The sequence below is a fragment of the Globicephala melas genome, chromosome 10 (assembly GCF_963455315.2).
Source record: "Globicephala melas chromosome 10, mGloMel1.2, whole genome shotgun sequence".
Taxonomy (NCBI): Eukaryota; Metazoa; Chordata; class Mammalia; order Artiodactyla; family Delphinidae; genus Globicephala; species Globicephala melas.
The window spans coordinates 83,887,093-83,900,137 of NC_083323.1; the positions used below are offsets into that span (position 1 = coordinate 83,887,093).

A 13,045-nucleotide genomic window follows, 5' to 3' on the forward strand; every position below is an offset into this window, starting at 1 on the left:
TTAAAACTACTAAAAAATATACAAGACAGCCACCTCATACCTGATCATTACAGTAAGAGTTCACATGTACTGAGTGGTTCCCACCTGCCCAATGCTCTGCTGAGTGCTATGCATAAATCATCTCTTTACTCCCCAGTACAACCTGTGACATAAGAACTCTTACAGATATAGAGATTAGCCCTTAGGAATTTTGAGTCATATTTTCCAAGACTACAGGGCTGTAAGCACCAAAGGCAGGTCTTGGATTCAAGATGGCATGATTCTAAAGCAAATGCTCTCAATCATCATCGTCCCTGTCTCTCACTTCCCTATTTCTTACACCTGAAACAAACTTTTCAAAAATGTTTTTCTATAAGCACATTTTGAGGTTTTCATTTGTCAAACCCTGACCAGAATACATGGCTCAGAGGACATTTTCAGGATAGTTTCTTGCATCTGGGACCCTTTTCCTCTTATACTATCTACCATACAGTCAGGTGCCCTGCCTACCCTCTGTAACCCAACTAGAGCTCCAGCGGTACAGTCTCATGCTTCCCTCACATGCCTTGAGACTTCTGTTGTCTGCGTCATCTTTGAACGTTCTAAACATCCACAGGGACAACCAAATAAATTGATGCTCTAATTCTAATAGCACAGCAAAGAGGGAAAAAGAAGAAAGTGCTTTTCCTCTTACACTGAGCCCCGACTGGGACCCTCTCTCCAGTGTCAGGTGACATACATGCATTTCAAGAGCATGGTCCTCAACTTTGTTACCATGGCAGAAGCTCCCTGCATACAGAAAAAGACTGAACCAGCGCAAACCAGTGAGCAGCCAAGGGGCTAGCCAAACTTGAGCATTTAACCAGATAATTCTGTCGAGACCAAATTTTATTGAATTGGATATCCAAGAAAAGTCTGTGTTTTTCTAGCCTATTGTATCCAGATGTTTCCTTCTCTTTTCTGCTTCGCTTGGCTAAGATAAACCTGGTCTAAGTACATACAGAGAGCTTGTTTAGCTTTGATGAAATCACATAATGTTCATTTTATTGCTTATGTTGCTGTAAGGTGTAAGAACAAGAAAAAGCAGCTGTGCAAATGATCATTTGCCAGCTACAAACCCATTTTAGGAAGATGTCACCATATATTAGCACTCATTTTTGTCAATAAAAAGACAATTACTGGTAATAACACATTTCATAAATTTTAAGTTGTATCAGCGTGATAAAATATACCCACGGTAATCAGCATTAAAACATCAAAATTGTTGTTGCTGTTATTTGTTATATTCAGTCATGCTCATATGCAAAATATTTTCCAATCTTCATCAGACCAAAGGGCATACTACGAAAGAGAAATAATAAGAAATTCCAAATAAGCTGTGTTTTTTGTTTGCTGCTACAGAGGTCTTCAAGTCTGGGTAATTTTGTTTGATTCCTGTTCCTTCAAATTAAGAAAGGAAAAGGAGGATGAAGGAAGAAAAGAAGAGAAGTGCTCTAGAGAAATCCCGAAATATTTGAAATTTTTACATGCTAACAGAATATATCTCTTTCATCTTTTGTAATGACAATCCTGGAGAACATAGTGCCAGAGTTATATGTTTTGCTTCTTATTTTCTTTGCCTAAATTCAAGTATCTCTGGAAGCAGTTTAATCTGCTGAAGCCACTCTACAAAGTCAGATAAAGCCTAGAGGAGTGCCTGAAGCTCCCCAAGGTTCCAGTGTGACACTTGGTCATGTTTTATCATCCTGAGTCTTGCTGTTTGGAATGTAATTATCAATGGATCTCTTTGGATAACTTAGATGTTAGTGGGAAAATTCAGGGAAATGAACATTTTTTTTTTCACCTTAAATATGTGACTGTAGACTTCGTAAGAAATCATAGAATGTAACCATTTGTTTGTTCTTTTCCTACCATTTTCAAGTATGTTTTGGGAACCAGACTATCATTGCTGCATCAGCATATTTCATGCATGTATTAGCACATAATTTCAAAGAAAAGCCAAACACATTATAGGAGATATCTATATTGTATTTTAACCTTAAACATTTGTTTAGCAGTGTTTTTATATAGCCTCAGAGAGAGAAAAAGTATGCTATGTTCTGTCAGTCTTCAGGTAGCAGAGACACATCCTTACCTGTAGTCATCCATTCTGCTGAACAGTTTGGTGTTTCACAATTTTGTAAGCTTTTTGACCTATCTAATATTTCTACAGTACCAGCATGCCTGTTGACCTAACCCAACTATTCTCTTTCCAATTTGTATCAAAGATCACATATTCAAGTTTCTTGTGTGCTCTTGAAAGTAAATGGTGAAACAGTCCATAGTCCATTGAAAGAAAGGAAAAATATATTAGAAATGGACTTAAAAATACAAATAACAACATTTGACACCTCAAGGCTTATCACAGAACCTTCATAAACAAGCATCTGGCTCAAGAACTAGAAGTACCATTATTTGATGTGCTTTTGATCTTCAGATATTTTAATAGGCTGAAAAACAATAATGCAAGGAAGGGAATTGCCATAAGTTTTAACACTAACGTGAAGCAATGTTCCCTGTTTTTAGGAAGTGCTGGAGTCTCAGAATCAAGAATTTATAGAGAATCCAGGGGGCGTGGTAGCAATGAACCCCACATAAAGCGTCCAATGAATGCCTTCATGGTGTGGGCTAAAGATGAACGAAGGAAAATCCTTCAGGCCTTTCCTGACATGCACAATTCCAACATCAGCAAGATACTGGGTAAGAAAAGTATTAAGGGTTAAGTGATGTATGAACTACAGGTACAGTTTTGTTTTCTGCATTTGTTGAAAGAGACTGGGTTTGGAAGCCAGGCAGCTCATATTTTCTACTTATCTAAAAATTAGGTACATCTTATTGAGCCTTTTCTTCTGACCATGAAGCATTCCACATTTATCAAGAAATTGTGCCCAGATTCTGATTTAGATGTGTGTTCCTACACTAGTTGTTGTAATATTTCCTCTTCTTCAAAAATTTAAAATATTTGTATTAAGACTAGGAAAAAAAGCTCTTTTCACACAAGCCACTCAGTATTGGTATTGACCTTATTTTTTCTTTTCCTTTGTAAACACTATAGAATTCGTCATGTCATGGGGGTGAGGGTGGAGGTGGAGATGATGTCTGTTCTAATACTATAATTGAAAATCAGTTTAGATTTTCAGGACACAAGAAGACGTTTGGGTGTACATTTTTTAATTTTTACTTTTAGTATCCTTACGCGTATTTTCAGTATCATATAAAAAGGGACTTTCCCTGCTATTGCAGCTTTCAGCTTAACAGATGACAAAAGTACATATTTACCCAACATACATAGACACTGAAGCACACAGCAAAGATGGTTGAAAGGAAAGAGTACTGATTATAAAGAGACCTATTATACACCAATTTAAGTCCCAGAAAGAAGGAAGGGAAGAGGCCATTTCTTTGGTGCTGTTCTCTTGACATCATTACCATCATCAATGTCATCCTCACCATCATCTTTACCTTCAAGAGCATGGTGTCCAGGTTCTTGACAACCTAAGCAAGTTTTTATTTTCTCTGACTTCTAAGAGCTAAATAAAAAAATTAGAAGAAGAACACTTAACTCTATCAGCACATTTTGTCTTTGACAAATAAGCAACAAAATTTGTTGAAGTTATTAAAGCTTTGTTAAAATCCATAGTGCACTTGGAATTACACGTAGCTAATGTAGTTTGCCTTTTGATTCTTTACATTAAGGAACCGATCATCTGAAAGTGGTTACTAAACATGTACATGCGTTTTTATGATCCCATATTTTCAACAACGGTAATAGGGTGCCTCCCAGTCCACAGTGTACATTTGTAATGAAACAAAAACCATTAACTACTTAAACTTGTGTCTCAATTTTCATCTAAATGATTTTGAGCTCTTTAGATGAAGGTTACCTCAAAAGATATGAGCATGTGAAGCTTTGTATGTACATAGAAAACATGAATATTTATGCATAAATATGTATGAATATTTATGTATAAATATATATCCAAATATAATAAAAAACTGAAACTGATCAAAAGAAAATGCATATTTTTTGCATCTCTACCATCTCTGATCTATTTTTCTTTTTTTGAAAACATTCTACCTTCCATATGAATTTTTCGTTTAAAAAAATACCATATCTGTTTCATTTGGAAAAACTCGAGAAAAGAATAAAATACTTGATGTAAGCTTATTTCATATTTTAATATATCAGTTACTATCAAATTAGAAATCCCCAAATGTCAAAAAAACACTAAAAACTAAGATTGTTTAACGTGTCTTTATATCATTCATTTATGTGTCTGAATACTAAAAAAATAATAATCACTGATTAAAACCTTACTCTAAGTATGAGAGAAATACCAGTGAAATATTTTAGGAAATAGAGCAAAAGCCTTCATTGGAAAGAGATGACTGGCTAAAAGAATTCCTTTCTGGTTTGAAGGAGAGAATATTAGAATGACTATATGATTATATCATAATAGGCTGCATGAAAGAGAATGCTGCCTAGCTTAAGATTTTTCAATGAAATTATATTAATTAAAGATATAGCAGGAAAAAAAAAACCCCACCGAGGTGTCTTGGGCCTCAATATTTAGTCATAGCGTCAAATAAATAAGTGATCTTCAAATACCCACAAGATCATTCTAAATGGCTCATTTCATATAAAAGTACAAAGAAAGCTTGATGTTTTCCCTTTTACTAATTGTTTTGGATAACAGCCTCTGACAGCATGCCACTAATTCATTCTGCTTAAAACAGGCGCTTGAGCTGGGTTGACATTTTACGTAGTCTCCGGAGATCCCAGTTGACATTTTAAAGGGCTTCTAAGCATTTTATAATACCCTAAAATCTGGTTTTAATAAGCCATTCTGCTGAAATTGTTAACATAAGGAATCACCTTTTACCGTTTGGCGCTAGATCAGGGGACGGGGGACATCTTTTTCTGATTAGGTATACAGTAGTTAGAGTAAAATGTGCAAACTCATTACAGACCCCGTGGAGATGACACTGTTGCCCAGCTCAAACTCTTAATTTTTAGTGTGTTGTCAGGCTTAGAAAGGAAAAGAGTACTTTCAAGACTGAGATTTTTTTTCTCATTTTGAACATCAAATATTTTAGATTGAATCTTCTTTTTTGTCATCAGGAGGAATATCTGAATGTACTTAATTCTTTTTTCATCGTTGAAGGCTCATCTTTTGAAAACAGCAGGGAACTTTTACTCCCTGTACATGGTCCAGGGTGAGCAGCCAGCCACACCCAAATCAAGGAGATGTTTTCATCTCTTTTGAAGGTATCTAAAATTCTGCCCTCCCATCCTCATCTAGTGAGTTTCAGGGGGTTACACTGCAGCTACAAACAGTGGTTGGTGTACCTGCAAAGCCATTGAAACCAAAACCAAACTGTCATTTGGTTATCCGCATTCGAAAGCTATTATTAAAAAATGATAGCTGCCTTTGCCACCAAACTGAACCACTGTTCTGCTCGGTCGTATAATGGAGTAGTTAGCTTAAGCATTAACTGGGTCAAATTGGCCCTTAATTCTTAATTTTGAAAAGACATGTAACAGTGATATGGCCATATTTTTCAACATAGCTTAGAATTCAGTGATACTTCCAGAGAAATTATATTATCAAGTTTCAAAATATTTTGATTCCAGTTCATACCACAGTTAGAGGCCAACTTATTTGAGAATTTACACATCTTTTACTATCCTTTTTTTCTCTGCGTTTTAGCCAGAACAACTTTAGGTTCCTCTACTCCCCCTTCCCACTACAAAGCCTTGACCATTCTATTCTTCCTCCATAGGCTGCTCTTGTTTTTTCAATCCCTCTAGGAGTCATTTTTGCAGCGATGCCTTCCTGACCTACAGAAGATTGATCTCACCTCCTTATCATATGTTCTCATAGCTTCCTGTACTTTCCACAATTAAAATTATACATTTTGCAATTACGTATTTAATGTATTTCTTCTCGGCTGGAATATAAGCTCCAAGAAGATAGGAACCTTAACAACTCACTGCTGCATATCTAGTGATGAATACAGCATCATGCACATAGTAGGAAATCTAAACATAGCTCTTACATTCCAAGGCATGTTACTATGAGGCATAAACATTCCCTTTCCTTAGTGAAAAATATTCTTTTTTGAGCTGATAGAACATTTAGACTTAGGGAAGAAGCTTTGGCAATTCCTATTCTGAGAATGCTAGTTTCTTTGTTTTATTTGGTGGTAAACATAGTGAATTTCAAGTCAACCATCCTTGATCCACTGTTTGATTTCTTTAATTATTCAGTAAGTTATTCTGATAAGTTCACTTTTCCACTTCCTATTCTGAGGGTCAAAATTCTGGTATACATACATATAAGAAACTCCACAAGAAGAATTGATCTAGTTCAATAGTATTATAGGTTTACTTGTGTTTATATTTACCCTGAGAACGACATAATGATTTTCAAGTTCCTCTAGAAAATAATGTTGAATAATAAAGAGTTTGAGATTGTACCTACAAATGATACGGCCTGACCAGCTAACTAAATGTTGGACACTGTATTTAAATACAAGTTTGAGAAAGGAGTAGAAAAATTGTTATTATTTGAACTGTAACCTGAGTTTCTGTTGTAAATATAATGAAATCATATTGGCTGTCTAGATTGGAAAAAATCTGTTTATAAATCTTTGTAACACCTACGTGGATATACCCACCCAAGCAACATCTGTTCCAATAGGAAAGAATTCTAAGGGAAGAGATGTTGTCCCTTTCTCTGCATTCGTTTAATAAATATAACAGCCCATATTGAGGAATTCTGTACATTTGTAGGAAAGTACTATTCATTAGTGAGCTATTTGCATTTGAGATGTGGAGTTATGGTTAAGTAATGAATTCATTCAAAAGGTTTATGATCTTGCTTAGGTAAAGGCAGCAGTGCCAGTACATATTTGCTAGGCATCTCCTAATTCCAGTTATTTTGGTCTTTGTGCATTTGGATAGAGTTGAGCTGAGTACTTGCAGATAAACATCTGCAAATAGATTTTTCGCACATTCTTAATAAAAAATAAACACTACTACTACTACTTCTGTTACTACTGCACATAGCCATACTGATAGAATCAAAGCTTTAAATCACATCTATATTGAGAATAAGCATAAACTGTTTTTAATTAAGCTTCCAATAGTTGTTTTTTGGCAATCCTACTTGAATCCAAAGCGAAAAGAAAGGGAAAACCAATTTGGGCTAACATTACTAATGCATACTCTATCACAGGAAGTGACATTTTTATATATTATTGAAAGTGATTTATTAAGAGAAAAATGTTACTGAACACATACTTATTATTGTGAGTTTTGATTTCTGCTAGATCCTATATAGTAGATGGGTATAGGTATGTAAGGATACATGTTGTACCACAATTTCAATTTCAATTCTGACTAAGTCTGAGTCAGTGATCCACAAGTTAATAGTTGTGTGACCTTGGGTAAGTTACTTCATCTATTTGAACTTCAATTTTTTAATCTTTAGAAATAGGTATAAATGTTGTCTGCTTACGAGGTTATGGTGAAAGGTAAAAATGAAACAACTTATGTAAAGGTTTTAGTACAGTATCTAGCTCACAGTAGTTACCCAGTGCATGTTCATTAATGTATTTTTTAGAATTAGAATTTTAATGAAGTAAATTTTTAACTGATCACATAAGCATATTTAAACATTTGGGGGAGGATGAGAATTACACGTACCATACGTTAGAAACCTTTGTAGTAAGTAACGTACCCTGCATAACAATACTCAGTAACTAGATAATTACCCTCAGATTCAAAATATGTAATGCATTTTTGAATAACTTTTCAGTTCACAGTTGAATTACATCATGGTCTAATGTAGAAATGAAAGATATTTCCATTAAATCATCTATGAGCTTTTAAGTACATAAGGTACAAGTTTGGCTAAATTGTTCATTCAAGCCAGAAGAAAAATATTGCTTAGTGTTTGTATCTCTGGGTGCACAGTCTTTGAGGACACTGCCACCAACACCTCTGTTCTTGTGGCATCTCACCTCTTGAGTCAGAGCTCACTAATCATAACCTTTTTATGTATTTCTGGGATTTGGCCAACATTTTTACTTTAGACTTTCGTGTTCTCAGTTATACCTTTTTAGGATCCTCAGCCGCTGTGCAAATGGGAATTGTGACGTTTTTTTCCTCATAGGATCTCGCTGGAAAGCTATGACAAACCTAGAGAAACAGCCATATTATGAGGAGCAAGCCCGTCTCAGCAAGCAGCACCTGGAGAAGTACCCTGACTACAAATACAAGCCCAGGCCGAAGCGCACCTGCCTGGTGGATGGCAAAAAGCTGCGCATCGGGGAATACAAGGCAATCATGCGGAACAGGCGGCAGGAAATGCGGCAATACTTCAACGTTGGGTAAGGACCTTGTGGTCATTTTCCCATAGAGAACATTTCCCGTTACACTTAATGGGATGTGCGATGTATTTGTTTAGTTGCAAAGCAGCATTTTGAGCAAGCACCTGAGCACAGTGTATTTTCAGAGACTAAACTGTCCCCTTATAATCCTGAGAAAGAACACTTCATGGGAATTCATTCCAGGCTCCTAGAACAATGGCTCTGATGCGGGAGCTATGTCAATAGCTGGTTTGAAAATAAAATATCTGAGAGTAAAGAATTTTGAAGTTTGCTATTAAAAACATAGAAGTCTTCCTGGTTCTTTTTCTTGCTGGTTTTCATTAATTCCAAGGCCTCACAGTGTAAATTCCACAGCAGCTAACGACTTAGCTGAGATAATACAACATAAAACTGATTCCAAAAGAAAGACTTGTTTCTGAATATAGCAGAGCCTCTGGGCTCTCAAGGCACACGTGTGGCCTTACAAGATCACATAAAGTAGGGATTCTCTTCAGGGTAGAACAAGTTGTGAATGGGAAAGTTTCCTTCTGAATTAAGGATGCTTCTCTCAGTATGTCTTACCCTGCTTCCTATAGCAAAGGCCTGCAACCACATTGTTTCTGCATAATTTTATCAAAAAGCACAGAAATAAAGTTGTTCATATATGGAACAGTAAATAAGATCCTGAGAGCTTCTTAGAATAATAAGTACTGTTCTGAAAATGGCCAGAGGATACTTTACAAAAAAACCACAAAACTTTTCTAATCTGCCCTATCCCCTCCACTCCCCTGAAAGCAGCTGCTTGCTTTGTCCAAAGGGTCTGTGATTTATATCCCAGTGCAGTACTCTTCTCCACACTGAGCACGAGACCCAGCGCTCCTTGGGGAAATCGTAAACAGACAAATGAATGAAAGAAGGCATAAATGAACATCATCTATTAATCCCTTTGTACTCGGACCAGCTACAGAATATATCTGTGGAGCCCAGTGTAAAATGAAAATGCGGGGTCCCTGTTGAAAGGTTTTTTAAGAATTTCAAGATTGTGACAACAGAACTTTAAACCAAGTGTAGGATCTGTCTAAGCCCCGGGTCCTGTACAGCTGCAGAGGTGGTCCACCCGTGAGGCCAGCCCTACTTCCTACCCCCACTGAAAACTATTTCAGGGATGAGGTGGACCCTGTTCAGTTCTGGTGAGCTCTGGGCAGTAAAGTTTTATTTTGAGAGCTCTAAGAATTTAGGGTTTTTCCATTAAAATTGAATTATCTTTAGGTTTAATTCTTTTAAAAACTGTTTCGACATGTTGTAGTGAAGGAAAAATTAACTCGGGCTCAGGGACTTGAGTTCTTCTGCTTAATCTTTCTGTCCCTCAGTTTCTTTTCATAAAGTAGAAAAGTAGCAGTCACTTTAAGAATCAAATGGGTAGCACGTGCAAATGCCTTGTAATCTATAAAGCACTACATAGAAGTAAGGTATTGGGATCAAAGTAGGATACAGTTTCCAAAATGTCGGGCAGCAGGGTGAAAATCATGACCTTCGAGTTGGACAACTTGAGCAAATTAATTATAGAGTAAGTAAGGCCTGCATCCAACTGTCCACTCACCCACGGTCTCTTTTTGGGAATTGCTCTCCAACAGGCAACAAGCACAGATCCCCATCGCCACTGCTGGTGTCGTGTACCCTGGAGCCATCGCCATGGCTGGAATGCCCTCCCCTCATCTGCCCTCAGAGCACTCAAGCGTGTCCAGCAGCCCGGAGCCTGGGATGCCTGTTATCCAGAGCACTTACGGCGTGAAAGGAGAGGAGCCACATATCAAAGAAGAGATCCAGGCTGAGGACATCAACGGAGAAATTTATGATGAGTACGAGGAGGAAGAGGATGATCCAGATGTAGATTATGGGAGTGACAGTGAAAACCATATTGCAGGACAAGCCAACTGATAAGGGTCAAAAGATTGTTGTGACCTTAGGACTTAAAGAAGCCCTAGCTGGTTCATCCTTACCAGTGGCCAAGCACATTAACTTTCTCATACACTGACTGTTACTTTAACTGTTAGTCTTAAATAGTTGGGACATCAGCTGACTAATAGACCTCAGCCTCAAAAGGCTTGGAAAGGAAATAAAAATACAACAAGCAAACAACAATATCAACAACAAGAGATTGAAATAAGCTATGGGTAAAATAATGCCAGTAATTCAGCTGCTACATCCAAGCACTGAAGTCTTACCCGTCAACTTTTTTTTTTAATAAACTTTATGGCTGTTTGTTCTACAATGTTCTAGAAATTCTCACTCAGGTACACAGTGCCAACAAGTGGCTTGTGAATGTGTTTTGTTGTTTTGTGCTACAGTTTTTAAAAAGAAATAAGTTTTGTTTTTTGGGGTTTCTGGGTTTTTTTCCTTTTCTTTCTTTCCTTTCGTTGTTTTTGTTTTTGTTTTTGTTTTTGTTTTCGGTAATGCACCTGACAGAAAAAAAAAAAAAGAAAGATGAATTTCTCTTTACTTCTCTCCACCTTCTCCATCTCTATACTTTAAAGATGGGAGTCTGTGCATGGGGGGGAAGAGGGAAAAAGAGCCTGTTTTTAACTTCCTTGCTATCCACCACAAAATAAGCAATCATTTTCTTTAGAGGACTTTCTTATCTGTTGCACACCACACTACATCTTTGAGCAAGTGCCAAATTTGTACTGAAGTATTGACCCAGTTGATTTTTTTCCCTTTCCTTTTTCCTGTTCCTTCTTAAATTAGGACAGTGTTATATCTTAGACAATCCCTTGAAAAACCTGAAATACCAGCAGCTGGTGAGATTTGACTTTTTTTTTTTAATGGAAACTGTAGGTGCTGTTCTCAGGTGAAAAGAGAGAGAGAGAGACATAAGAAATTTAGAGAAAAAAATATTTTCTGATCTTGGATTTTTGTGTGTATGTATGTGTGTGATTATGGTACTAATTGGAATAATGTTGGACCATTGTGAGTTAAACCCACATCTGGGGATGAAATCCCACATCCTTCTAAGTGACTGGTCTGGAAGCAGCCATGACCTTGACTTTGCACTTCAAATGACAACCAATATAGGGCTCAGAAATTATATTTTTAAACTTCTAATATGATTATTATTGGATGGATCAGGTGGCCCTGTGTAATAGAGGGGTGCGTGTATAACAGGGAAGCAAACTGTTCCCAGATGTTCCTTCTCCCTGGTCAGATGGTTCCACTAACATTTCCTACCTAATGATTTCTGTTTGTTTTTCCTGTTGATAACTTCAAGCAAAACAATCATTGTTTCCCTTGAATATATTTGCCCATATTCTAGAAATATAGAATTAGCTTATTTCTTCAACATTCCATCCTTTCCTGATCAGGAAATGGAACTGATGATTTTATAAGGTATTTTTCATCCCTCCATGAAATGAGGTGGAGGCCATTTGCATTTCAGAATTGTGGGCCATGTGCATTTCATGCCGTAAAAGGCAGGACTTGATTAAAAGTTGTCACAGCCCAACAAGAGGGAGCCTGGCTGAGCCCAGCAACCCTTGCCACTGCTCTACTCTTGCTGTAAGATGAATCCACTGAAGTCCAATTTCTGATTCCAGCAGAGTGTGTGCATAGAGCAACAACCGATGGTGACGGGGCTGCTTAGACTTTGCCAGCCAAGTGCCAAGGCAGTCGTAGGGCTTGTCCAAATAAATGGGAAGTCATTTAAACTGAATTAGTGTTGTTTGTGCTGAACCATCAGACAGTAAATACTCCAACCAGTAGCTTGGATGTGCTATGGTTTTCACTCCAGTCATCATTTTCCTATCCCACCCTCCCCAAACCTGACCCTAAAGTTTGATTTTTTACATATACATAAGAAAAAAATCCTTTTTATTTTTCTCTCTCTCAAAAGACTTGCTCTGGGGTTTTGCTTGGAGGAGCTAATCATATCCTGCATGTCAGAGACTTTGCTTTGTTTGTTTTTCTGTTTGTTTTTGATGACTGTATTTTCATTTGAACTGCCTCTTTTTGCTAGTGTTGTAATAATGATGATGATGATGATAAAATAATAATAATAATAGTAATAATAATAATAATGGTCAGCTGTTCCCAGATTAGTAAGTTATGCATAATTTATTTCTCCCTTTCTATTTTATTCTCCTCTGATTTGGAAGTACAGCCAATAAGTTGTTAGGTATTTAAAACAAATTTCCATCTCCAACATGTATATATATATATGTATACATACATATATATATGCACACACACACACACACGAACACATTCACTCACACAGTTTCATTTATCCTTCCATAAGTTTTCTCCTTTTTAAAAGTTTGGCCCCAACAAATGTCACGTTCCGGTGTTTAATACCTACAAGTGAATTAATGGGAGGGTCGTATTCAATCTCAGTTAACTTAGGCTCTCATCACTCATTTTAGTTATTTAATTGCCACAGTCATCTACAGCCAATTTCTCTTTTGTTTTTGTTTGTTTTGTTTTTAAGCACTCTGGATAAAAAAATGGACACTTGTTTTTATATCGTTATTATGTACAATGTGAAAACAGATTTTTAAAAATTTGTTCTGTCTTTGTTAACAAATTCTTTCTGACTTATGTGGGTTCACCTCTCACGTTTGCTGGACACTTATTTTCCACCATGTTATAAAGATGCTTT

At 36.7% G+C, this 13,045-nt stretch overlaps 1 protein-coding gene across 7 annotated transcripts in view; it reads left to right on the forward strand.

Moving 5' to 3' along the window:
• The window catches only part of SOX5 (SRY-box transcription factor 5), a 991,328-nt gene extending 980,443 nt beyond the window's left edge, over positions 1–10,885 (forward strand). For all 7 annotated transcript variants that reach the window (XM_060306246.2, XM_060306247.2, XM_060306245.2 and 4 more), the window contains 3 exons: positions 2,545–2,718; positions 8,199–8,415; positions 10,029–10,885. In XM_060306246.2, the coding sequence (XP_060162229.1) occupies positions 2,545–2,718; positions 8,199–8,415; positions 10,029–10,332 (695 nt within the window). In that variant the 3' untranslated portion in view covers positions 10,333–10,885. The remainder of the gene's footprint in view (positions 1–2,544; positions 2,719–8,198; positions 8,416–10,028) is intronic.
• The last annotated feature ends 2,160 nt before the right edge of the window (positions 10,886–13,045 follow it).